This window comes from Pristiophorus japonicus, chromosome 22, assembly GCF_044704955.1.
Source record: "Pristiophorus japonicus isolate sPriJap1 chromosome 22, sPriJap1.hap1, whole genome shotgun sequence".
In the NCBI taxonomy this organism is placed as follows: Eukaryota; Metazoa; Chordata; class Chondrichthyes; family Pristiophoridae; genus Pristiophorus; species Pristiophorus japonicus.
The window spans coordinates 36,519,052-36,547,048 of NC_091998.1; the positions used below are offsets into that span (position 1 = coordinate 36,519,052).

Consider the following 27,997-nt stretch of genomic DNA (forward strand, 5'->3'; position numbering starts at 1 on the left):
CGGCACAGGTTCGCTGGTTACCGGGGTTACTGTTTGTAATCATGGCCTGCTTTGATGCCGAACCGGCCCAAGTCACTCTCACCATTATTCTCCCTCCAACAGACAAGGAAGAGGTCCATCGGAAAAGACTGAAGAAACTCCCTCACTTCTCTGATCATTTCGGGGGAGGGGGTCCGTCGGGGGGCGCTGCAGGCTTCGGAGGAGGAAGAGGAGGAGGCGGAGGAGGTGAGGCCTGGATTTTAGTTTGTAGATTGTAGAGTGGGGTCGGGTGGGGACAGGGCCCGTTCCCCTCGCCTGGCCGGTGAGGGCCGAGGTTGCCCAGATATTGGGTCTCGTTATGAGAGCTATTGCCCGGGAGGGCGAGGGTTGGGTGGGGGAGGGGGGAGGGGGGAGGGGAGTGGGGGGTCGGGGCTGTGGCGGGTTGGGCCGGGGGAGTGGGGGGAGGGCTGGTCGGGCGGGGTGGGTAGGTCGGGCCAAGAAGGCGGGTCGGTTTCGGGGGGGGGGTAGGGGGCGCGGGGCAGGTTGGAGCGATGGGAAACCGTGTCCGAGAGACTATTCCTGCACTCACAGGGTTTGTGTTGCTCTCTCGCCAGGCTATAACTTTAACTGGCCGGGCTATGTGAACAGTTTTGGAGGCCCGCACTGCACGTACCAGCAGGGGATGCAACACACTGGGGAATCACAGGGGGGCATGGAGCTAACCGGCGAGCAGAGACCCCAACCCAGAGCCCAGGACACAGACAGCTCCTCCAAGGAGGCCCAGCACATCAACCTGTCACAGCCAGGTACGTAATGCAGCGGATGTGATGTACATGGACTATCAGAAAGCCTTTGACTAGGCACATGGGAGATGGGAGAAGGGACATGGAATTAGCAGGGAGGCATTGGATTCAAAATGGGCAGGTACTCTGATTGGCAGGATGTGACTCGTGGTGTCCCGCAGGGATCTGTGTTGGGGCCTCAACTATTCACCGTACTTATTAACAACTTAGATGATGGGGTGGAGCAACACATATCCAAGTTTGCCGATGACCCAAAGCTAGGCGGCATTGTAAGCAGTGTAAAGGGAAGAATAAAATTACACCGAGATATTGCTAGGTTAAGTGAATGGCTAAAACTGTGGCAAATTAATTTCAATATAGGCAAGTGTGACGTTGTCCACTTTGGACCTAAAAAGGAGAGAACAGGGTGCTTTCTAAATGGTGAAAAGCTAAAATCAGTGGTGGTCCTAAAATACTTAGGGGTCCCGGTACATAGATTGTTAAAATACCATAAACCGGAACAGAAAATAATCAAAGACTAATGGAATGCTGGCCTTTATATCCAGAGGACTAGAATACGAGGGGGTAGAAGTTATGCTGCAGCTGTACCAAGCCCTGGTTAGACCACACCTGGAGCACTGTGAGCAGTTCTGGGCCACACACCTTAGGGAGGGTATATTGGCCTTGGAGGGATGCAGCGTGGGTTTACCAGAATGATACCCGGACTCCGGGGTTAAGTTCGGAGAGATTACACAAACTGGGGCCGTACTCCTTGGAATTTCGAAGGTTCAGGGGTGATCTGATCGAAGTTTTCAGAATATTAAGGGGAACACATAGGGTAGATAGAGAGAAATTATTCCCGCTGGTTGGGGAGTCTGGCACTAGGGGCATAGTCTAAACATTAGAGCCAGACCTTTCAGGAGTGAAATTAACAAACACTTCTACACACACAGGGTGGTAGAAGTTTGGAACTCCCTTCCGCAAACATCAGTTGATGCTGGGGTCAATTGTTAACTTTAAATTAGATTGATTTTTGTTAGCCAAAGGTATTAAGGGTATATGGAGTTAGGTCACCGATCAGTCATGATCTCATTGAGGGGCGGAGCAGGCTCGAGGGGCTGAATGGGCCTCCTCCTGTTCTGATGTTGATATGTAGATCACCAGTCAGACTCGATAGGATGAGGAGTAGATCACCAGTCAGACTCGATAGGGTGAGGAGTAGATCACCAGTCCGACTCGATAGGGTGAGGAGTAGATCACCAGTCCGACTCGATAGGGTGAGGAGTAGATCACCAGCCTGTCTCGATAGGGTGAGCTGTTTCGATGTGGGTCACTAATCCTTCCTGTGTTCAGCAGAGCAGTTCCTCCGCCTGCGTGCGCTGCAGATCACCGAGCGCACGGCGCGGGCCTTACTGGACTTCGCTATCACTGGCGACGTGCGCATGCTGCTGGCTGTGCAGCGACACCTGACGGCCATTCCCGATGAAAATGGAGACACGTAAGTATTGCTTCATGGAACAGCAGTGGTGTGTTTACAGTGATATCTCCATGCCGACGTGTTTATAGTAGTGTGCGCACTACAATAAGTCGCATTAAAATAGTGCATTTAATATAAAGACTCAGCCAAAAGCACTTTGAAAACAAGCGGAAGAGAAACCGGTGCCAGGCGGGGAGGAAATCCTGGGAGGGGATGGGTTTTACTCAGTGGCCTGGGTACCTGCCCCGACAGCAGCCCTAAATCGCACAGAACTGCAGAGGCCAGGTACCCGAGGTCTGGGCCACAAGGTTGTGGGTTCAACTCCCACTCCAGAGACTTGACCACATAAATCCAAGCTGACACTCCCAGTGTGGTACTGAGGGAGCGCTGCACTGTCGGAGGGGCAGTATTGAGGGAGCGCTGCACTGTCGGAGGGGCAGTACTGAGGGAGCGCTGCACTGTCGGCGGGGCAGTACTGAGGGAGCGTTGCACTGTCAGATGGGCAGTACTGAGGGTGTGCTGCACTGTCGGAGGGACAGTACTGAGGGAGAGCTGCACTGTCGGAGGGGCAGTACTGAGGGAGCGCTGCACTGTCACAGGTGCCGTCTTTCGGATGAGACGTTAAACCGAGGCCCCGTCTGCTCTCTCGGGTGGACATAAAAGGCCCCACGGTGCTATTTTGAAGATGAAATATTTATCTCTGAACCAACATCACTAAAACAGATTATCTGGTCATTACCACATTACTGTGTGTGGGAGCTTGCTGTGCACAAATTGGCTGCCGTGTTTCCCACGTTACAACAGTGACGACACTCCAAAAGTATTTCATTGGCTGTAAAGCGCTTTGAGACACCCAGTGGTTGTGAAAGGCGCTATATAAATGCAAGTCTTAGCTGATGTCGGGCAGGCCAGTATTCGAGGCAGTACACTTGGCTCCAGTGCCCAGCTGTGGGAGGGGGGAATGTCCACGATTTCCCCCCCCCCCCTCCCTCCCCAACCGCTGACTGGGGCGGAAAATCTGTTGCTGGCGTGCGGACTCGGCTTTGGCGGAGCATGCGGCCTCAAAGGCCAGCGCTCACCGTGTCGGACCACGCAGGGCGGGTGGCCACAGCGGGAGAGGCACGTGGAACTCGGGCAAGGAGGAACGTTGCAGTGTCATCTCGAGCCAGCAGTGTGTTGCACTGACACCACAAAAGAGTATCGGGATCGGGCGGCTCTTCTAACGAGACCTCTTTCCCCCCCCCCCTACAGGTCGCTGCATCTGGCCATCATCCACCAACAGCCTCTCGTGGTTCAGCAACTGCTGCAAGTAATCGTCAGTATCCCACGACAGAACATCATCAACACACCCAACGATCTACGCCAGGTCAGTGACTGTACACCACCCCTCCTACCTTCAGCCCTGGATGTTTCAGTACATTGAGTGCCCAGCACAGGAACAGGTCATTCAGCCTGACTGTTCTGTGCCGGGGTTTATGCTACACTCGAACCTCCTCCCACCCTCTTCGTCTCACCCTATCACCATATCCTTCTATTCCTTCTCCCTCATGTGTTTATCCAGCTTCCCCTTAAATGCTTCTATACTATTCGCCTCAACCCGTCCCGTGGCAGCGAGTTCCACATTCTCACCACTCTCCGGGCCAAGAAATGTTTCCTGAATTCCCAATTGGATTTATCAGTGACTATCTTATATTTATGGCTGCTAGTTCTCGTCTCCCCTCCAGTGGAAACATTACCTCTATGTTTACTCTATCTCAATCTTTCCTAATCTTTAGGACCTCTATCAAGTCACCCCTCAGCCTTATTTCTAGAGTAATGAACTCAGCCTATTCAAACTTTTCTGATAGCTATAACCTCTCAGTTCTGGGGCCTTTATATCCCTTTTTATACTATGGAGACCAGAAGTGTGCATAGTACTGTAGCAAGTGTGGTTGAACCAGGGTTCTATACAAGTTTAACTTGACTTTTCTGCTCTTCACTTCTATTCCTCTATAAATGAACCCCAAGTACTTGGTTTGCATTTTTTTAATGGCCTTGTTAACCTGCGTGGCTGCTTTTTAGTGATGTGTGTATCTGTGCCCCAGATCCCCCGGTTCCTCGGCCCCATTTACACTTATTGTCCAAGGAGTATGTGGCCTCCTCATTCTTCTGACCAACATGTACCACCTCACACCGAGCACCATTAATCGTCATTGGCCAATTACATGCCCGTTCGGCAACTTTATTAATGTCTTATATTTTGATGTTCTCTGTAAATTTTGAAATTTTACTTCTAATTCCCCGAATCCAAATCGTTTATGCCGTTATATTTCTGTTCATTCAAATGCAAAATGCTATTGCAGCAAGTAGGGCACATTCACTGTACACACAGCGCAGGTACAGCACGGGGTTAGATACAGAGTAAAGCTCCCTCTACACTGTCCCATCGAACACTCCCAGGGCAGGTACAGCACGGGTTAGATACAGAGTAAAGCTCCCTCTACACTGTCCCATCAAACACTCCCAGGGCAGGTACAGCACGGGTTAGATACAGAGTAAAGCTCCTTCTACACTGTCCCATCGAACACTCCCAGGGCAGGTACAGCACGGGTTAGATACAGAGTAAAGCTCCCTCTACACTGTCCCATCAAACACTCCCAGGGCAGGTACAGCACAGGGTAGCAATGTGGAGACGGTGATTTGAGCCTAACGGTTTTGTGATTGTCCCTCTGTATCCTAGACTCCCCTACACCTGGGGGTGATCACCCAGCAACACCAGATCGTTGAGCTGTTGCTCTTTGCCGGGGCTGATGCCACCATCCTGGATCGCCATGGAAACTCCATCCTCCACCTTGCCCTGCACAGAAAGGATGAGCAGATGGTGCAATTATTGGTGCAACACCTCAAGCCCCAGGTCCTCAGCAAGCTGATCACGATGCCGGACTGCAATGGTAGGTAATGCATGCGAGGCGCTCGCAGACCCATCGGTGGGTAATGCACGCGAGGCGCTCGCAGACCCATCGGTGGGTAATGCACGCGAGGCGCTCGCAGACCCATCGGTGAGGCGCTCGCAGACCCATCGGTGGGTAATGCACGCGAGGCGCTCGCAGACCCATCGGTGGGTAATGCACGCGAGGCGCTCGCAGACCCATCGGTGAGGCGCTCGCAGACCCATCGGTGGGTAATGCACGCGAGGCGCTCGCAGACCCATCGGTGGGTAATGCACGCGAGGCGCTCGCAGACCCATCGGTGGGTAATGCACGCGAGGCGCTCCCAGACCCATCGGTGGGTAATGCACGCGAGGCGCTCGCAGACCCATCGGTGGGTAATGCACGCGAGGCGCTCGCAGACCCATCGGTGGGTAATGCACGCGAGGCGCTCGCAGACCCATCGGTAGGTAATGCACGCGAGGCGCTCGCAGACCCATCGATAGGTAATGCACGCGAGGCGCTCGCAGACCCATCGGTGGGTAATGCACGCCAGGCGCTCCCAGACCCATCGATGGGTAATGCACGCGAGGCGCTCGCAGACCCATCGATGGGTAATGCACGCGAGGCGCTCGCAGACCCATCGGTGGGTAATGCACGTGAGGCGCTCGCAGACCCATCGGTGGGTAATGCACGCGAGGCGCTCGCAGACCCATCGGTGGGTAATGCACGCCAGGCGCTCGCAGACCCATCGGCCACATCCAGCGGCCGGTGTGGTTCCAGTTCCCTGAGCCCAGGTGGTCACGGGTTCGCCCCGTGGTGTGTGCCTGGTTAGCTGACCTCACTGACATGGTGGGTCACTGCAACCTTGTAACGCAGAAAGGAAAATAGTCCAGGATTCCTGCTCCTCATCCTTAACTGTAACACTGTATTACCCCTCCTCACCACCCCCAGGGTCTCCAGCACTGCGCCCCCACCCCACACCAGGGTCTGTGTCATTGTATTTCTCCCTCCAGGGTCATTCCAGCACCTCCCCCCCCCCCCCCCCCACCCCCCGTTTACCCAGTCAGACTGTCCATGTGAAGCTCGCTGTGCTGACTCTGCCTATTTCCCCCCTGCCCAGGACTGTACCCGGTGCACCTGGCGGTGAAGGCGGTGAAGGGGAACCTGGTGAACATGCTGCTGAGCAAAGGGGCGGGGAGAGACGTGGCTGAACAGAAGAGCGGCCGGACCCCCCTACACCTGGCCGTGGAGATCCGCAGTCTCAGTCTGACTGGTCATCTGTTGGAGGTAGGTCCATTTACAGTAGCAGTGTACCACAGGTCGGTGTACAGTAAGAGTTTGTGCTGTTGGACATAGCGTGCACACCCCCACCCCCGCTCCGCAGGCTGGTGCACCGCATTCTGCTCTCTGCAGTGGGGTAGAGCAGCCCCTTCCATCCCGCCTGGCGCTGTGTCCCGAGGGCCGAGCTCGCTCTCCCGGTGCAGCGTGGGTGGGCCGTGCCAGGAGTGCGCTGTGTGAGGAGCCTCCTCCCGGGACTCCTTGCACTAATGTGCGTGTGACTTTCCCCATTAGTCGCTGGCCAGCTGGGGGGAGTGGACCAGGGCACTCCTGGGACCGTAACGGCGGGACTGTGATTACAGGGGCTGGTACAGCAAAGGGCTTGGGACTGGAGCAGAATGATTGAGATGTTTATGGGAGCAGGAATGTTGGTCATTTCAGCGGCTGATCAAGATTTGAAAGTTTTTATATCCACGAGGTTTGCTGTCCGAAACACATTCTTCATTTCTGCTCCTGAAGTTCAGCTTAATGTGCCCCCCTCCCCTGGGGACTGGACCCCCCCCTCCCCAGCCGCCTCGGGCCGCTTTATCGGGCTGGGATGGCAAATCCATCTCGAGCAGGTCCCTGGGAACCGTTGCTGTGAGCCTGGGAAGGAATGGGTTAAAGGGACACAGCGTGGTGACGAGCAGTGGGAATACACATGCTCGCTGGAGTAAGACACTGTTCATTAAATGTTGTGGCAACATTCAGCAACAAGCTGAGAGACATCGAAACCACTTCTGATACAGAAAGGCTTTCATCTTTGGCTTTCTCGATATACCGGCCTGTCCCTTTAATTAGATCGTGCAGCTCGGGATGTCACCACTGTCATGTTTTCGGTGCGACATCTCAAGCGCACGGGCTGTCAGGTGATCTGAACTGTTTATTGTAAACAGCACTGGCTACAGTGCCACAGTGGTCCACTGGATGGAGCTATATATATTACAGCAACCTCGGTATAAAATGTCGGGCCCTGATCCCGAGCCGTGCTATTGGAGGAAGTTTCCTGATTCCTAGCCGTGCTATTGGAGGAAGTTTCCTGATCCCGAGCCGTGCTATTGGAGGAAGTTTCCTGATCCCTAGTCGTGCACTAAAGGAGTTTGAGACGATGGACACGGTTTTAGACAATTCAGGGTTGAGCATCAAGGTCAGGTTGAGTCTGAGGAAGAGTTGGGGTGTGAGATCAGATGTGGTCGCTGAGGAATAATGTTTACAGCCCGAGTCCAGGACCCTTCGAGTGGACCATTGAGTCAGTCTGCCTGTCTGCTCCACATTGAAGCCCTGTCTCCGAGCTGAACGGACTGGGTACTGATCTCTCTGCTGCGCCCCGTTCAAGGTACATGCTCCTGACCAGGTTTTGTTGCTGTTCACAGGCTGGGGTGGAGGTTGACCTCCCGACCTTCGAGGGGAACACTGCCCTTCACTTGGCCGCAGGCTACGGGTTCCCAGATCTCGCAGCGATGCTCCTCTCTGCAGGTTTGTTGCAGTCATTTCCATTCTCTCCCATTCTCGGTGTTGTTACCTTGGCAACTGAGGTCAGCAAGCCTCGCGCCCGGGCAGGGGATGTGTCACCATCTGAGATTCTCGGAGTCTCGCCGTTCGATTTGCAAAATGCCCAGGAGTCGAGGGTTTACTCCGAGTCCTTTATCCAGGTTTCCCCCCTCCCGAGGAGGCCGCAATTTGTATCTGAGCCACAGACCCATTGAAGTTTGCACCACAGACCGAGGCTGTTTGGCCAAGCGTGTCCATGCCTGCTCTTTGCTGGAGCAATGAAACGAATACCATTGGCCCTGTATCTTCTGTTTTCAATGTTCATCTGCTCTTCCCTTAAAAGATACGCTGGTTTCTGCCTCACCCACTCTCTGTGGCAAAGTCTTCTCTGCTCCAACACCGACTGCTCCGCGTGAGCAGATTTCTCCCACCCTCTTCTCCCTCGCTCTGATAATTGATGACCCCTCGTCACTGATGCCCCAACCAGAGGAAACAGTCCCTATTCACCGTCAAAACCCGCTATCACTGGAAAAACAACGAAATCTCCTCCTTCGGTCTTTGCTCCAATGGAAAAAGGCCCAATTCCTCCAGTCTCTCCTCCGCCACATTCTGATGAATGGCTCTAATGTCCTCTCCATAATGGAGTGCTCGACACTCACACACTGCTCTAACTCCAACCCAACCCTCGACAGGTTTATCACTGCCTCCTCACTCCTGTATTTGATGGCTCAGTTTATAAACCCCAATGTAGCGTTGGCTTTTTTCAGTCGTTACTGACCTACACGTTCAGACACCGAGTTATTTGACTCCAGGCATCTGCTCACCCGTCTCCGTTTGTTCCTTGCGCTTCCCAGTCCTTGTATTTTCCTCACTTTTCCACGTTAAACTGTAGCTGCCCCCTGTTTGCCCATTCCATGAACCTGTCACTTCCTGAAGTCTTTTCCAGTTGTCAAACCTCCTTTTGCGAATTTCAGGATTGTGCTCCCTTATTCCCAAGTCCCAACCGTCTATTTATATGGAGAGCAATAGTGGGCCCAACACCCCCCCCACTGCGCCCCCCCCCCCCCCCCCCCGGTGTACACCTCCCCCAACACTGCCCTCCCCCCCCCCCCCCGGGGTCCCCAACACTGCCCCCCCGGGGTACAACATCCGCCCCCCCCCCCCACCCCCAATTCTACCCATCCAGGGTACAGCCCTCCCCCAACACTGCCCCCCCATGGTACCCCCCCCCACCCGACACCCGTCTTGCCCCCCCACCCCAGACACTATGCCCAAGCTCTGGGCCATGAGGAGTACATGAGTGACCATGAAATGCATTTGACCTCTAACCTCCTTCACCTTCCCCTACCTGCCTCCAGGAGCTGATCGGAACGCAGAAAACTACGAGCCCATACTGGAGTCGGAGGACGAGACTGAGTCGGACCTGGGGATTTGCCGCGGGCACACGCCGCTCGACATCACTGACAGCCAGAAGGTACATCGCAACTGGAGGGGAAGCAGGCCGGCCTGTCGGCACCTCAATCACTTCACCCCTTAACCCTCGGTACTCGGGGAATACAGGCCCAGTCTGTGCAACCTGTCCCCATAATTTAACCCTTTCAGCCCCGGTATAATTCTGGTGACTCTGCACTGTTCCCCCTCCGAGGCCGATATATCCTCCCTGAGGGGCGGGGCACAGGACTGGACGCAGTGTCCGGGGGTCTGACCCGAGCTCTGTCCAGCTGTAACATAACTTCCACATTTTGTATTCCAGCCCCCGAGATAAAGGCCCACATTCCGTTAGCCTCTTTAATGGTTTGTTGTACCTGCCCACTAGCTTCTACTGATTTCTGTACATGGGCCCCTAAATCTCTCGGCCCCTCCACAGTCCCTCGCTTCTCACCGTCTGGAAAATACTCTGATCCATCTTTTTCGGGTCCAGTGAGGACGACCTCACACTTCCCCGCATTGAACTCCATCTGACACAGTTTTGCCCACTCACTGAATCTCTCAACAACCCTTTGCAACTTTCTCCATTATTTACTGTGCCACCTAACTTCATGTTGTCAGGAAGCTTGGATATATTCTCCATTAAGTCTCCTTTAGGAATTGGCCATGATTTATTCATTGGTAATTTGAAAGAAAGGAAAAGACTTGCATTTATATAGCGCCTTTCACGACCTCCGGACCCCTCAAAGCGCGTCACAGCCACTCAAGTACTGTTGGAGTGTAGTCACTGTTGTAACGTGGGAAACATGGCAGCCAATTTGTGCACAGGGAACTCCCACACACAGCAATGTGACGATGACTGGATAATCTGGTTTAGTGATGTTGATTGAGGGATAAATATTGGCCCCAGGTGATCAAACTCCAAGGTAGCTGGTGTACGAAATGGAAAACTCTGTGAGCTTTTTATGTTCGAACAGTAAAATATCAATGGAATTTGAATTGATTGGGGCTTTTCTTGTTGGTATGAATGTTCCCATTGATCTCTGTAGCAACTCATCGATTGTTTCTCACCCTCTGTTCAGGTTCGGGACATTTTACTGGGAGAATCTTGGCAATGGAAGGACCAGAATCAACTGTCGGGTGAAGTTCAACAAGGTAGCTGTCCGCCCACCCTTCACCCCTGCCCTTGGCACCGGGGGTTCAGTGGGTACCTGTGCCACCCAGTGTGCTGATGAGTTGGGCGGACAAGGAACCTTTCTACACAGTTGCCCGTGGTTTAAATGTTTTATTAAGTGCTCCATGACGCATCTGAAATTGGGCAGGGCAAAGACGGGTTCAATTAGACTGCTGCTAACCTGAGCCATTGGGCACCTGCTCTGGGCAGTACACTCAATCTCTGGGCTCAGGGGCACCTTGCTATTGCTCCCTGGCTTCTCTCTGTCAAACAAGTGTCCTGGGTAGGCATTCTGAATTTGGTCTCCATTCCACGGCACACGTTTGCATCTCGCACTCGATTAGCTGCCCCCGCCCCCCCCAGCCCCCAGGCTGGCTGCCCAGAGTGGCATTTCTGGTGCCCAGCTTTGCCAATGGGCACAGAGTGAAGAGAAGGGGCTTGCATTTATATAGAACCTTTCACATCCTCAAGATAGACTGAAATAAATCTAATGGCTGTGGTCAAAGTGGGGAAGACTTTCCCCAAGGACTGTTGTAAATGTAGATGAACAGTTTTGAAGTAGTAACCGCAATACAGTTAGGTTCAATATAAGAGCAGCGAAGGACAATGAAAGATAAGGGAGCTGGACTGGAGGAAAGTGAGGTTTGAGAGATTTGGCCCCAATAACGGGGCAGACAAGTTAGAAAACAAGTCGATGGATCAGCACTGGGAAATCTTCAATATAAGATGGAGAGAGAACAAAATAAATATATTCCTACAAGACTGAAAGAGAGTGCATCAAAGAATGGAGCTTTCTGTGGGTAACTCGAGAGATTTCCAGAAAACAAACATTAATGGGAGACTGTGACGAGGCTGGGCTGACAGCACTGTTACAGTTTGGGTCGTGCGTATTCTCTCTTCAGAGACTGTTCAGAGGGACCTGGGTGTCCTTGTACACCAATCACTGAAAGTGAACCTGCGGGTACAGCAAGCAATTAGAAAAGTAAATGGTATGTTGGTCTTTATTACAAAAGGATTGGGGTATAAGAGTAAATTATACAGGGCCCTGGTGAGACCACGCCTGGAGTATTATGTACGGTTTGGTCTCCTTACCTAAGGAAGGATATACTTGCCATAGAGGGAGTGTAACGAAGATTCACCAGACTGATTCCTGGGATGGGGGGGATTGTCCTATGAGGAGAGATTGAATAGACTGGGCTGATATTCTCTAGAGTCTAGAAGAATGAGAGATGATCTCATTGAAACATACACAATTCTTACAGGGCTCGACAGGGTAGATGCAGGGAGGATGTTTCCCGGGCTGGGGAGTCTAGAACCAGAGGTCACAGTCTCAGAATAAGGGGTGGGCCATTTAAGACTGAGATGAGGAGAAACTTCTTCACTCAGAGGGTGGTGAATCTTTGGAATTCTCTACCCCAGAGGGCTGTGGAGACTCAGTCACTGAATATATTCAAGACCGAGATTGACAGATTTTTGGATATTAAGAGAATCAAGGGATATGGGGACAGTGCAGGAAAGTGGAGTTGAGGTCGAAGATCAGCTGTGATCTCATTGAATGGCGGAGCAGGCTCGAGGGGCCGAATGGCTGACTCCTGCTCCTATTATGGTCTTATGTTCTGAAATGCCGACACTCTGGTCGATGACGAACTCTGGCAGTGCCAGCCACAGCCTCACAACCCTCTGATCGCTGCTGTAAATCTCTTCATTTAATCATATCTGCGTCCCCTGGCCAAAAGTGGATGCTGCTAACGGTGGGGATGCTCTGAGTGATTGAGTGCGGGGAGAAAACACGAGAAGGATGGTACGGGAGTTGAGCATAGAGGAGGCCTCCTGTTAAACTCTCCCGAAAGCCCACACTGTCCTCGGGACCAACCAGGCCTGTGTGGCCTCTTCAAGTGGAGTCCAGGGCTTGAAATCACTCTTCCCCATCAACAGAACAGTCGTCTTTGTTGCAAGTTTTCAGAGCGCGCACACATCCCCATTCTGCAGCTATTGTGTGTGTGTGAGCGAATAGGCAGACCTTGTGCAGCGATTAGAAGAGTTTGAAGGCCCTTTGACAGCAGTTCCCACTCTAGGTCGCAGCTTGAATGAGTGCCCTGGCACAGTATTGTCGTACATGGGCAGCATCGGAGCAAATGCTGCTTCGAACAGTCACTCAGTCTAGCAAAATCCCACTGAGGTTCTTCAGGTGTGAAGAGATTTCGACCCGGCATTGTCAGGAGCCCGCGTGAGCTTGCGAGGTGTGAGGTGGGTGGTCTCGGAGTCGATAGTGGGGCACCTTGTCTCCACCTAGTAACGGCGAATGAGAAGCACGTACGGAGGTAGGGAGACCCTGACTGCCAGTCTGAACTGCCAATAATCGGGCCCTGTGATTCGTTACCCTGACCACGTCTCCTTAACGGTCCCCTTAGTCTCCACATCATTCACCATCGAGTGGCCTGCATGGACCAGCTCACAGTGCGTGATCAGGGCCGGGTGCCGCTGTGAACAGATCTGGCCAACTTTACCCTTTATGCAATGGCCCACCCCTCACTAGGCCGCTCGCCCTGTACTACAGTGGTAGAGCAGTCGGGGTTGCCCTTTCTCTCTACGTGCTTCTCATTCGCCGTAACGAGGTGCCCCACTATCAACACCGAGACCACCCACCTCGCACCTCGCAAGCTCACGCTGGCTCCTGACTTGCAGAGCAGGATTTCTGAGACCCGCACCCACCGAGTTATCGTGGCCTCCCCACCACATTCTACATGCCTGGTCGCAGACTTGTGCTTTTGCCCTCTCGCCTTGCCCAGGACCAGCAGCTGCCTGCTGAGGCTACTGATCCCTCACCTCTGTAAATGCTCACCTGTCCTTGTAGGACCTTGCTACCAGTGCTACAGGTGAGTCAGACAGAGCACTGCACAGGTTAAATTCCCAGGACGGCGGGGCTGGGAGATGTGGATGAAGTTTCAGACGGTGGGGGGTGGGGTTCTGAAACGCGGGATTCACACGCAGGGGGTTAATTTGGAGAGTTCATGGTTACACCTATCCTGGTTAGGTTGACCATGTCGGGGCTACCTGTGAGATTCCACCTCCTGGGGTCAGAATTAACGGGAAGGAAATACCCAGGTTCAGGATCAGTCGGGGTTAACATGGACCATGAGAGGGCAGGTCAAGGACTGAGCGGGAATTGGGATATAATGGGTCAGTGGGAGCTGGGATATAGCGGGTCAGTGTGAGGGGGGAGTTGGGATATAGCGGGTCAGTGTGAGGGGGGAGTTGGGATATAGCGGGTCAGTGTGAGGGGGGAGTTGAGATATAGCGGGTCAGTGTGTGAGCAGGGAGTTGGGATATAGCGGGTCAGTGTGAGGGGGGAGTTGGGATATAGCGGGTCAGTGTGAGGGGGGAGTTGGGATATAGCGGGTCAGTGTGAGGGGGGAGTTGGGATATAGCGGGTCAGTGTGAGGGGGGAGTTGGGATATAGCGGGTCAGTGTGTGAGGGGGGAGTTGGGATATAGCGGGTCAGTGTGTGAGGGGGGAGTTGGGATATAGCGGGTCAGTGTGTGAGGGGGGAGTTGGGATATAGCGGGTCAGTGTGTGAGCGGGGAGTTGGGATATAGCGGGTCAGTGTGTGAGGGGGGAGTTGGGATATAGCGGGTCAGTGTGTGAGGGGGGAGTTGGGATATAGCGGGTCAGTGTGTGAGGGGGGAGTTGGGATATAGCGGGTCAGTGTGTGAGGGGGGAGTTGGGATATAGCGGGTCAGTGTGTGAGGGGGGAGTTGGGATATAGCGGGTCAGTGTGTGAGGGGGGAGTTGGGATATAGCGGGTCAGTGTGTGAGCGGGGAGTTGGGATATAGCGGGTCAGTGTGTGAGCAGGGAGTTGGGATATAGCGGGTCAGTGTGTGAGGGGGGAGTTGGGATATAGCGGGTCAGTGTGTGAGGGGGGAGTTGGGATATAGCGGGTCAGTGTGTGAGGGGGGAGTTGGGATATAGCGGGTCAGTGTGTGAGCGGGGAGTTGGGATATAGCGGGTCAGTGTGTGAGGGGGGAGTTGGGATATAGCGGGTCAGTGTGTGAGGGGGGAGTTGGGATATAGCGGGTCAGTGTGTGAGGGGGGAGTTGGGATATAGCGGGTCAGTGTGAGGGGGGAGTTGGGATATAGCGGGTCAGTGTGAGGGGGGAGTTGGGATATAGCGGGTCAGTGTGAGGGGGGAGTTGGGATATAGCGGGTCAGTGTGAGGGGGGAGTTGGGATATAGCGGGTCAGGATTTCCAGATATTGGGAAGTGTAGCGAGCTTTAGTTGTTTTGTGCTGTTATGGAAAGCAATGTCGGAGAAGTTTAAACAAATCTGGAGTTGCTCCTTTTGTTGAGTCTCGTATATTCTGGAAAATCAACTCGATTTATCTGGTCTCTGTTCATCAGTTCCTCCTGCCGCAGGATTGGAGAGCTGTGATTTTGAGCTGCTCGGTTTGTATGACGAGGTGCTCATTGTTACACAGCCTGGGTTACACTAGCACCAGGAGATATCTGGTCGTGTGACTGACCTCAGGAACCCAGGCAGCATTCTGTCTGCTCGGGGCAGTAACATGGTCCACGGAACCTGTGAAAATACCTCGGGCACAGCTACAGTTTGTAACTGAGCGTAACCTGAGTGTGGGTGAGCACAGAGCTGGAGGTCCCTGAGCAGATAGATAAACCCATCATAAGCACCAACAGCTCGTTGTGTTTTACACATGTTTTGAAAGTACATCATCATAGGCAGTCCCTCGAAGCGAGGATGACTTGCTTCCACGCTGAAAAGGGAGGAGTTCACAGGTGTTTCAATGAAGGACCTAATATTCCAGATCCCGAACTACATTCTGAAGGGTGGAAGATGCCTGTGCGTGGAATGTTTTAACGTGTGGTGGCCGTTGCACACCAGCCACCACACGGGCTTGACAGAGCTAGGTCTTGGTCCAGTGGCAAGGATTACCCAAGATGACTGGAGACCAGCTCTGCTGCACGGACCTAGTGCGCACACATATTGCAGTGTGGGCTGGCCTGTGCTGCCCCTGGGCCCTCGCCTCTTCTAGGCCCCGAACCCTCGCCCCTCCTGGGCCCCGATCACGTCCCTGTACGAACTCTCACCCTGATCTCACCGCTCCTGCTGTACCTGCCCGCACTGCAATCAGCCATCGCCCTCCTGCAACACGCGCTGCTCCCTGCAGTGGTATGACGCCGCATATTGCTCCCTCCGATGGCCCCGGCCTGGTGATGGTCTTGCAGGCCGGGACCGTGCCGATTTCCAGGCAGTGATTCGGGTACTGGGTGCGGTTTGGGGCAGCTGATTATAGACAGGCTGTTAGAATCAGAGAGCGTACAGGGGAGCATGCCACAATCCCAGCCTGGATGGGAAGCGTTAGTTAGGAGAGGCTTTACATACTGGGATTATTTTCACTGGAGCAGCGGAGAAGTTTTAAAAGTATGAGGAGTTTTGGTGAAGTGAATGGGGAAAGAGCATATCATCTGGTTCAGGGTCAGTGCCGAGGGGTCACCCATTAAACATTGTCACGAGAGTGAGGAAAGAGGCTGGGAGACGTTTCAATGCACTGAGGGCTGTGGGAGACCGGGTTGCTTTGCCATAGGGAGTGGTTGAGGGAGAGATGTTGTAGCTTTTCATGGAAACGTGGATAAATATTCAAAGCAGAGGAAGATGCCTCTGGGGCGATTGGGAGAGAGTGGGGCAAAGGTGATAGTTTGAAAGAAAGAAATACTTGCATTTATATAGCGCCTTTCACGACCACCGGACGTCTCAAAGCGCTTTACAGCCAATGAAGTACTTTTGAAGTGTAGTCACTGTTGTAATGTGGGAAACGTGGCAGCCATATTACGCACAGCAAGCTTCCACAAACAGCAATGTGATAATGACCAGGTAATCTGTTTTAGTGATGTTGATTGAGGGATAAATATTGCCCAGGACACCGGGGATAACTCTTCTGCTCTTCTTTGAAATAGTGCCGCGTCATCTTTTACATCTCCCTGAGAGAGCAGACGGGGCCTCGGTTTAACGTCTCATCTGAAAGACGGCACCTCCGACAGTGCAGTGCTCCCTCAGCACGGCACTGGAGTGTCAGCCTAGATATTTGTGCTCAAGTTCCTGGAGTGGGACTTGAACCCACAACCTTCTGACTCAGAGGCGAGAGTGCTGCCCACTGAGCCACAGCTGACAGTTTGGGATTAATAAAGGGTCACGGGGAGTGAGTGGGTGAACGAGGTTAGTATTCGATTGATCTGGCACAGACATACTGGGCCAAATCGCTGCTTCCTGTGCAGTACATTTCGATGGTTCCTCAAGTGTTCTTTTATACACAAAGGCATGGTAAGATCCCACACAACAATGAAATGGACGGAGCAGTTAATGTGGATTTGGTGTCAGTCAGGACACCAGGAGAATTCCCTGCTTTACTTGGACTATTGCCGTAGGACCCTTCACATCGCCATGAACAGGCAGACGGGGCCTCAGTGTAATGCCTGGTGTGACGGGCAGCACTCTCAATGCCGCACTGAACTGCTCGCCTCGGGTAATGCCTCATTCCTGGATTGGGACTGGGGTGAAAGTGCTACCACAGACCCAGGCTGATGGGCACACTCAGTGAGTGACGGTGAGAGGTTACAATCCGCCTTGGTCAGTGTGGGACGCCGTCACCCTGCACTCCCGTGGTGTGAGCCGCCCTCACTTGTGTTTGATTGGGTAAAAGTCAGCTAATCCCTGCCCTTCAGTAACAGCTCCTCCCAGCCTGTCCAGTGGTATTTGGGGAGGGTATTGCCCCGCGGGCGTGTGGAGGCCCTGGTTACTTATACTAAATGCTGGCTCTGTTTTGCTTTGCTTTCAGGCAGTATTGCATCGCTGGGTTCTGATGCCCTGGGAGAGCTGCACGAGGTGTTAAACCAGCAGGTGTTGGGGGCGGACTGGGAGAAACTCGCGGGGAAACTGAATCTTGGCTCGCTTACCGAGCTGCTCAAAAGTGCCAAGTCTCCAAGCAAGTCGCTGTTGGATAATTTTGACGTAAGTTTGTCTGTTTGTTATTCATTGCTCACGTCTAGTGACCCGGGCCGTCACTCCATTGCTCACGTCTAGTGACCCGGGCCATCATTCCGTCACTCCATTGCTCACGTCTAGTGACCCGGGCCGTCACTCCGTTGGGCACACTACTTGGGAAAAGCCTAATTTGTTTTAAAAAGTTATTCTCGGTTTGATGAAACCTTCCCTCCTATAATTGGGGCACCCGAGGGCCTAATGTGAACACAAATGTTTTATGGACAGTGCCCCAATTGTTCACTGTGAATTTGAGGCTCACGGGAGAGAGAAGGCCCAAGGTTCAATTCCTGGTCCACACTCGACAGTAGAGCATGCTACAATCAGCTGCCTCTAGGTCGCTAACGGTCCCATCGAAGCCCATCCCCCTAATACCTTACCTCACCATCGAAGCCCATCCCTCTAATACTACACCTCCCCCATTGAAGCCCATCCCTCCAGTATCCCAACACTCCCATTGAAGCCCATGGTGGATAGAGAAAGCCTATAAAAAGGTTGTCTATATGGACTACCAGAAGCCATTTGATTAGGTTCCTCGCAAGAAATTATTCGTCAAAATGAGAGCAAATGGAATTGTAGGTCACCTTGTGATATGGGTTGGGAGGAAGGAAACGGAGAGTGGGGATAGCGGGCACATACTGTGATTGACAGGGTGTGACTAGTGTCCCCAGGGATCGGGACTGGGATTCCGTGCTCCACCGTGTTCAGCAATGCCTGGGTGAAGGAACAGAGAGACCCATGTCCAAGTTTGCAGGTGACACTAAATTGGGAGGAGAACGTTACAAAGGGACTTCGATAGATTAACTGAGTGGCCAAAATTCTGGCAGATGTGGAGAAGTGTGGGGTCACCCACTTTGGGCGTGAGAAAGACAAACTGGAATATTTTCTTCATGGTGAGAGACTAGGAGCTGTTGGGGAGCAAGGAGCTTTGGGTGTCCATGTACATACATCGCTCCAAGCTAATGCAGAACTACAAAACGTAAGGAATGTTGGCCTTTATCGGGGATTGGAATTCCGCGCTCCGGAGCCGTGGTCAGACCCCATCTGGGACCCGCACCTCGGGAAGGATATATCTGCCTCGGAGGGGGGGTGGGCAGTGCAGATTTCCCAGAATTATACCGGGGCTAAAAGGGTAAACTGAGGCCAGCATTATGGAGAGAGAATTGCAGCACCCGACTAATCTCCCTACCTGTCTGCCCTTACCCCGGCCCTATCTCAGTCCTCCATCACACGAGGAGAATCCAGTGGGGGCTGTGCAGTTGCTCACTGAGGGAGCCCGCGATGCTTTACAACGTGTTACTACAATGCTGACTGGATATTGCAGAGTGAAGTCATGAATTTATCCCTCCTCAGATTTCAGGCGGAACGATCGAGCAGTTAATTAACGCACTGCAATGGCTGGGCTTGGAGAAAGCAGTGAATATTATCCAGAAAACGGAAATCTATAAAGCGCTTCAATCCTCAGGTATCTGCTGTGCTATTGTTGGGGATGACTGGGTATTGGAGCGATGTCAATCTGGCTACTCCGCCTCGGCAAGGCATTTCCCAAACCTGTCTCACACAATCATCGTCATCGAGACTGGCCGAGGGGGTTTATCAATGGGGCAAGGGGGTTTGGGGGTCGAGGGCGGGGGGTTTGGGGGCAAGGGGCTTTGGGGCGAGAGGTTTGGGGGTGACCTTCACCCCGTGTCGCTGTCTCTGACCCTTCACCCCGTGTCGCTGTCTCTGACCCTTCACCCCGTGTCGCTGTCTCTGACCCTTCACCCCGCGTCTCTGTCTCTATCTCTGACCCTTCACCCCACGTCTCTGTCTCTGTCTCTGACCCTTCACCCCGCGTCTCTGTCTCTGTCTCTGACCCTTCACCCCGCGTCTCTGTCTCTGATCCTTCACCCCATGTCTGTGCCTCTGACCCTTTACCCCGCGTCTCTGTCTCTCGGTTGTTGGTACCGTTGATGGTGGGATTGACTGGCGTTTGCTTGTTGCAGACGGGAAGCAGTCCGTGGACAGCGCCTACGAGAGCGGCTCACAGCAGTACATGGGCCCGAAGGATACCCCCACCCCAATGGCCCTGGAGAGTGAGCAGCAACTTTGACCAGGAGCAGGAGCGATGTTTATACACACCCAGACAATAAAAAGACATTGCCATTCCTACAAACTGTAGTTCGTAATGAGACGGTTGACAGTATCTCTCTCACCTCTTGCCTTCAAAAAGAAAATGTGTGTGATTTGCCCATTTGGATCCTGTCCTCTTTGTACCAGTGACTTCTGAACGATTGGTGGCGACTGTCCGTGTCCATGTGATGAAGTGTGTTGGGATCTACTGATCATTTCAGCCTCGTGCACCAAGTGTTGTGTTAATATTCGTGGATTTGCCGTGTTCTGGGGGCTGGGGCAGAGAGACAAGACCTCACCGTGGAGAAAACGATCGGTTCTTGTGCCTGTACCTGTTTGTGTGTGTGCCTGTGTGGAAGAGTTCACATTCAACACCCAGCGAGAGCTAGAGTTGTCCCTTGCTGTGTTGGGCTTGGGATGTGTACGTGGGTTTAGTTGGGGGAGGGGAGTGATCATAGTGCACGATTGTGGGTGAGGAAGAGCTGTGGGGAGAATGGGGTTTGGCCCCCCCTTCCTGGTAATAGGTCTAAGTCTCCCCCTACCACGTTCAGCTTTCAGGTCCTCTCCGGGAATCTACAGCTACTCCAGCTAAAGACTCCAGAGATTTGAGCACAAAAATCCAGGTCGACACTCCAGTGCAGTACTGAGGGAGTGTTAGAGGGACGGTACTGAGGGAGCGCTGCACTGTTGGAGGGACAGTACTGAGGGAGCACCGCACTGTCAGAGGGACGGTACTGAGGGAGCGCCGCACTGTCGGAGGGACGGTACTGAGGGAACGCCGCACTGTCGGAGGGACGGTACTGAGAGAGCGCCGCACTGTCGGAGGGACGGTACTGAGGGAGCGCCGCACTGTCGGAGGGACGGTACTGAGGGAGCGCCGCACTGTCGGAGGGACGGTACTGAGGGAGCGCCGCACTGTCGGAGGGACGGTACTGAGGGAGCGCCGCACTGTCGGAGGGACGGTACTGAGGGAGCGCCGCACTGTCGGAGGGACGGTACTGAGGGAGCGCCGCACTGTCGGAGGGACGGTACTGAGGGAGCGCCGCACTGTCGGAGGGACGGTACTGAGGGAGCGCCGCACTGTCGGAGGGGCGGTACTGAGGGAGTGCTGCACTGTGGATCTTTCAGATGAGACATTAAACTGAGGCCATGTCTGCCCTCTCGGGTGGATGCAAAAGATCCCATGGCACTATTTCGAAGACACAGGGGAGTTCTGCCCGGTATCCTGAGCAATATTTATCCCTCAATCTGAACACAGATTATCCGGTCATTATCACATTGCTGTTTGTGGGAGCTTGCTGTGCGCAAATTGGCTGCCGCGTTTCCCACATTATAACGGACCACAGTCCAAAAGTACCTCATTGGCTGTAAAGCGCTTTGGCATGTGAATGGCCCTATATAAATGCAAGTCTTTTTTTGTTTTAAAAGTAAACTATTTAAAGTCACTTTCCTGATTAAGCCCAGCCTAGCATTTTCAATCGGGTAATGTGGGCGGGGCAGTGGAGTGGAGGTGACTGGGGGCTGCTCTGGCGTTGCCCCCTCAATGCTGGATTTCGGGCACACAGCTGCTGCCTCTGTCTCCAAGTCTTTTGTTACACGGGAAAAGGTTCTTTAAAAAACTCTGTGTGGCTGTACAAGTGACATTGCTGAGTATTCTGAATCTGTAGACGGGGTGACTGGGTACTTAGCTAGAGGTGGGGCTCACCGGCCCTTTGTGTCCCCCTCAGTCTGGTCCTCGTTTCTTCTATTTATACCAGTTTTTTGTTTAATTTATGATTTTGTGATGTAACAAGTGTCAAGAAAAAAAAAGTCAGGATAAGTTATCAGCCCATGGAAACCGTGTAAGGGGAGGGGAGAGTGGGGGCTGGGTAGTGCAGGGAGAATGTGGACACTCAACACAGCTGCTCGGCCTGGGCCTCCCGTCATGGGCTTGGTGGATGGAAGGTCTGTGCTGAATAAATACATCAAAGGTGAGCTGGTTGTGATTATATCCTTAACACATCACTAACACACACACTGTACAAGATAGAAACATAGAACATAGGTGCAGGTGTAGGCCATTCAGCCCTTCGAGCCTGCTCCACCATTCGATAAGATCATGGCTGATCATTCACCTCAGTACCCCTTTCCTGCTTTCTCTCCATACCCCTTGATCCCTTTAGCCATAGGGGCATATCTAACTCTCCTGAATATATCCAATGAACTGGCATCAACAACTCGCTGCAGTAGGGAATTCCACAGGTTAACAACTCTCTGAGTGAAGAAGTTTGCCCCTTATCCTTAGACTGTGTTCTCTGGTTCTGGACTTCCCCAACATCGGGAACATCCTGCATCTAACCTGTCCAGTCCCATCAGAATTTTATATGTTTCTATGAGATCCCCTCTCATCCTTCTAAACTCCAGTGAATACAGGCCCAGTTGATCCAGTCTCTCCTCATATGTCAGTCGTGCCATCCCGGGAATCAGTCTGGTGAACCTTCGCTGCACTCCCTCAATAGCAAGAACGTCCTTCCTCAGATTAGGAGGCCAAAACTGAACACAATATTCCAGGTGAGGCCTCACCAAGGCCCTGTACAACTGCAGTAAGACCTCCCTGCTCCTATACTCAAATCCCCTAAGCTATGAAGGCCAACATACCATTTGCCTTCTTCACCGCCTGCTGTACCTGCATGCCAACTTTCAATGACTGATGTACAATGACACCCAGGTCTCGTTGCACCTCCCCTTTTCCGAATCTGTCGCCATTCAGCTCATAGTCTGCCTTCGTGTTTTTGCCATCAAAGTGGATAACCTCACATTTATCCACATTATACTGCTCCAACACAGAAACCTGTCATCATGTGACTGTGCCACATGCCCTCTATTATTTACATGAGTAGTTGCAGTACCACAGTAGTCCACTAGGGGGACGCTCTGTCACACCGGGGATAGACAGAGCAGCACTTTTACCAACAGGAATTTATTGATCGGGGACATAAGAATTAGGAACAGGAGTAGGCCACCTGGCCCCTCGAGCTTGCTCCGCCATTCAATAAGATCATGGCTGATCTGATCTTGGGCTCAGCGCCACTTCCCTGCCTGCTCCTCATAACCCTTCGCTCCCTTATCATAGAAATTTACAGCACAGAAGGAGGCCATTTCGGCCCATCGTGTCCGTGCCAGCCGACAAAGCCGCACGGCCCTCGGTCAGCAGCCCTGAAGGTTACATATAAACCTATAAACAATGGCGGGAAAGTAAAGAGCAGCTAGTCCAACCAGCCCGCCCCACACAACTGTGACACCCCTTGCACTGAAACATTCTACACTCCACCCCAACCGGAGCCATGTGATCTGGAAGAGGCAAAAACCAGATAAAAACTGGGGGGAAAAAATCACGGAAAATTCCTTTCTGATCCATCCAGGCGATCGAGATTTGTCCAGGAGATCACGCTGGCCGTATTTGACTCCCTGCAATACTTACCAGCTCTATCTGTAACCCTGCAGGTTACGGCACTTTAAGTGCCCGTCCAAGCACCTTTTAAATTAGGTGAGGGTTTCTGCATCCTACCACCCTTCCAGGCAGTGAGTTCCAGACCCCCACAACCCTCTGCATGAAGAGGCCCGCCCTCAAATCCCCTCTGAACCTTCCACCAACCACCTTAAAAATTATGACCCCTCCACCAATGGAAATAGGTCCTTGCGATCCACTATATCCAGGCCCCCGAAATGTTGTACACCTCAATGAAGTCTCCTCTCAACCTCTGTTCCAATGAGAACAAACCCAGCCTATCCAATCTGACCTCATAACTAAGATTCTCCGTTCCAGGCAGCATCCTAGTAAATCTCATCTGCACCCTCTCTAGTGCAATCATGTCCTTCCTATAATACGGCAATACCATATGCAGCAGACACCATAAATTCCTGGAGAAATACCACCAACGATGTCTCCGCAATATCCTGCAAATCCCCTGGGAGGACACACACCAACGTTAGCGTCCTCGACCAGGCCAACATCATCAGCATTGAGGCACTGACCAAACTCAACCAGCTCCGCTGGGTGGGCCACATTGTTTGCATGCCCAAAGCAAGCGCTCTACTCGGAACTCCTACACGGCAGGCAGGTCCAAGGTGGGCAGAGGAAACATTTCAAGGACACCCTCAAAGCCTCATTGATAAAGTGCAATATCCCCACCGATACCTGGGAATCCCTGGCCAAAGTTCGCCCTAAGTGAAGAAAGTGCATCTGGGAGGGCGCTGAACAACTTGAGTCTCATTGCCGAGAGCATGCAGAAACAAGCGCAGATAGCGGAAGCAGCGTGCGGCAAACCAGACTCCCCACCCACCCTTTCCTTCAACCACTGTCTGTCCCACCTGTGACAGAGACTGTAATTCCCGGATTGGACTGTTCAGTCACCCGAGAACTCATTTTTGGAGTGGAAGCAAGTCTTCCTCAATTTCGAGGGACTGCCTATGATGATAATATGGCGACCAGAACTGCATACAGTACTCCAGCTGTGGCCTAATCAGAGTATTATACAATTTAAGCATAACCTCCCTGCTCTTGTATTCTATGCCTCGGCCAATAAAGGCAAGCATTCCGCATCCCTTCTTATCCATCCTGCCTGCTACTTTCAGAGATCTGTGAACAAGCACTCCAAGGTCCCTTTGTTTATCTACACTATTATGGCCTACCATTTAATGTGTATACCCTTTCCTTATTAGCCCTCCCAAAGTGCATCACCTCACACTTCTCTGAATTGAATTCCATTTGCCACTGTTCTGCCCACCTGACCAGTAGATTGATATCCTCCTGCAGCCCATGACTTTCCCATTCATTATCAACCACGCAGCCAATTTCAGTTTCGTCTGCAAACTTCTTAATCAAAAATCTAAATCATTGACATATACCACAAAAAGCAAGGAACCCAGTACTGAGCCCTGCAGAACCGCACTGGAAACATCCTTCCAGTCACAAAAACATCCATCAACCATTACACTTTGCTTCCTACCTCTGAGCCAATTTTGGATCCAACTTGCCCTGTATCCCATGGGCTTTAACCTTCATGACCAGTCTACCATGTGGGACCTTATCAAAAGCTTTGCTAAAGTCCATATATACTACATCGTACGCACTACCCTCATCGACCCTCCTGGTTACCTCGTCAAAAAATTCAATCAGGTTAGTCAAACACAATCTTCCCTTAACAAATCCATGCTGACTGTCCCTGATTAATCCTTGCCTTTCCAAATGCAGATTTATCCTGTCTATCAGGATTTTTTCCAATAATTTTCCCACCACTGAGGTTTGGCTGACAGATCTGTAATTACTCACCTATCCCTTTTTCCCTTCTTAAACAAAGATACTACATTAGCAGTCCTCCAATCCTCCGGCACCATGTTCAGATCCAAAGAGGACTGGAAAATGATGGTCAAGGCCTCTGCTATTTCCTCTTTTACTTCGCTCAACAGCCTGGGATGGATGTCATCTGGGCCTGGGGTCTTATTTACTTCCAAAGCTGCTAAACCCCTTAATACTTCCTCTCTCACTATGTTTATTTCATCCAGAATATCACACTCCTCCTTGATAGCAGTATCTGCATTGCCCCTTTCCTTTGTGAAAACAGACGCCAAGTATTCATTAAGAACCTTACCAACATCTTCCACCTCCACACAACGATTACCCTCATAGTCTCTAATAGGCCCTGCCCTTTCTTTAGTTACCCTCTTGCTCTTAATATATTTATAGAACATCTTTGGGTTTTCCTTGATTTTACTAGCCAAGAATTTTTCATGCTCTCTCTTAGCATTCCTAAGATCCTTTTTAATTTTATCTCTTAACTTTCTATATTGCTCCAAGATTCTATAGTATTTCGCTGTTGGTATATAACATAAGCATCCCTTTTTTTCTTTATCCTCCCCTGTAAGTCCCTAGACATCCAGGGGGCTCTAGAATTGTTATTTCCACCCTTTTTCTTTAAGGGCACATGTTTGGCCTGAGCCTCCGGATTTCCTCCTTGAATGCCTCCCACTGTTCCAACACTGATTTACCCACAAGTAGCTGTTTCCAGTCCACTATGGCCAAATCACTCCTTAACTTAGCAAAATTAGCTTTTCCCGAATTCAGAACTTTTATTCCAGGCCTATCCTTGTCCTTATCCAAAACCAACTTGAATCTGACTGAATTATGGTCACTGGCGCCAAGTGCTCTCCCACTGATACCCCTTCAACCTGCCCAGCTTCATTCCCCAAAACTAAATCCAAGACCGCCCCCTCTCATGTTGGGCTTGTTACATACTGACTAAAAAAGTTATCTTGAATACATTTTAAGAATTCCGCATCCTCTATACCTTCACACTATATTTGTCCCAATCAATATTAGGATAGTTAAAATCACCTACTATTACTGCCCTATGGTTTTTGGACTTCACAGCAATTTGTCTACATATTTGCTCCTCTATCTCCCTCCCACTGTTTGGGGGTCTACAATACATGCCCAGCAGAGCGATCGCCCCTATTTTATTTTTCAGTTCGACCCATATGGCCTCATTTGATGATCCCTCTAACATTTCATCCCTCCTCACCGCTGTAATAGTTTCTTTAATCAATACCGCGACATCCCCCCCCCCCCCGCCCCACGTTTTACCCCCTCTCTGTCCTGTCCAAAAATCTTGTAACCAGAAATATTGATCTGCCAAACCTGCCCCTCTTTCAGCCATGTTTCTATAATGGCTATAATGTTATACTCCCAAGTGTCTACCTGTGCTCTTAGCTCATCCGCCTTACTCGCTATACACCCTGCATTAAAGTATATAGCATTCAGCACAGGAAGACCTCCTTGCTTACTACATACTAAACCCTGTTTCCTCTGTCTTACAGATTTGCTTTCTAGAACCTTGCTATCCAATTTCTGCTTTACTTCCTTCATATTGAATTTATTCTCAGGTTCCCATCCCCCTGCCAAGCTAGTTTAAACTCTCCCCAACAGCACTAGCAAAACTCTCCGCAAGGATATTGGTCCCGGCACTGTTGAGGTGCAACCCGTCCGGTTTGTACAGGTCCCATCTCCCCAAGAAGCGGTCCCAATGCCTCTGGAATTTAAAGCCCTCCTTCCTGTACTAACTCTCCAGCCACATGTTCATCCTCTCTATCCTTCTATTCTTGTACTCATTAGCACATGGCACCGGTTGTAACCTGGTGATTACTACCTTTGAGGTCCTGCCCTTTAATTTTCTTCCTAGCTCCCTAAATTCTGCCTGCAGGACCTCATCCCTCTTTCATGTCTGTTGTGCATGGAGAAAGAGTCAGACTGAACACTGTGAGCTCAAAGTACAGTGTGACCTTTATCTTTTATTGCAGGTCTCCAGAGTGCCTCTCCAACCTGTGAAGCCTCCTTAAATACCTGTGCTCCCAAGGGATTGTGGGATCCCTTGGGACTCCCAGGGATGAGCCCTCTGGTGGCTGTACAGAGTAAATACAAGCTTACATATATAACAACACTCCCCCCCCCCCCCAAAGACGTTGTCCCAGTTCCAGCGTATCTTTCCCAGCCAGCTCCTGCCGAGCAGCGTGGGACCATCGCCCGGTACCACCCAGAGTGGTAGCTTGTGCACTGCTCCATCGTAGGAGACCTTTACGGTAGCACTGCCGATTACGGGAATCAGTTTTTTTGTGTAAGTTCTTAGTTTCATGCGAATTGGAGTTAAGACTGGCCGTGAGGCCTTGTTGCACCACAACCTTTCGAATGTCTTTTTGCCTATGATGGACTGGCTCGCGCCCGTGTCCAGCTCCATTGATGCCGGGAGTCCATTTAGTTCAACATTCAGCATTATCGGGGGACAATTCGTGGTGAATGTGTGCATCCCATGTACCTCTGCCTCCTCGATCTGAGGCTCTAGTTCGTCGTGAGCCTCCGTGGATCTGTCCTCCTCTGCAACGTGGTGGTTTGCAGGTTTAACAGGCTTTGCAGCTCGCCTGCACACTCGTTGGAGGTGTCCCATTGTTCCACAGCCCTTGCAAACGTACTCTTTGAATCAGCATGAATGGAAACAATGATTACCCCCACAGTGCCAACAAGGTGTTAATGGCTTTGCATTCATCACCCTTGATGGTGGACTCTGAGACATCTGCGGACATGCAGCTGCAGGCATATGTGACCTGCCCTATACATTGCGATTTGAAAACAACATCACTTTGTTCACAGTACTTGTAGCAACACTTGTGTGCTGAGAGATTTGCTTCATATTGTCACTGGTGACAATGAACGCCTGGGCTATCACTATGGTCTTACTCAAGGTTGG

General features: G+C 51.8%; 1 protein-coding gene across 1 annotated transcript; it reads left to right on the forward strand.

The window, feature by feature from the left end:
- Positions 1-41: 41 nt before the first annotated feature.
- Positions 42-21,695, forward strand: LOC139234611 (nuclear factor NF-kappa-B p100 subunit-like). The gene is made up of 12 exons (XM_070865299.1): positions 42-225; positions 594-785; positions 2,118-2,259; positions 3,490-3,604; positions 4,958-5,168; positions 6,268-6,434; positions 7,838-7,940; positions 9,314-9,429; positions 10,466-10,538; positions 17,407-17,579; positions 18,963-19,074; positions 19,595-21,695. The coding sequence occupies exons 1-12, from the start codon at positions 42-44 to the stop codon at positions 19,699-19,701; spliced, it is 1,695 nt and encodes a 564-aa protein (XP_070721400.1). The 3' UTR covers positions 19,702-21,695.
- Positions 21,696-27,997: the final 6,302 nt, after the last annotated feature.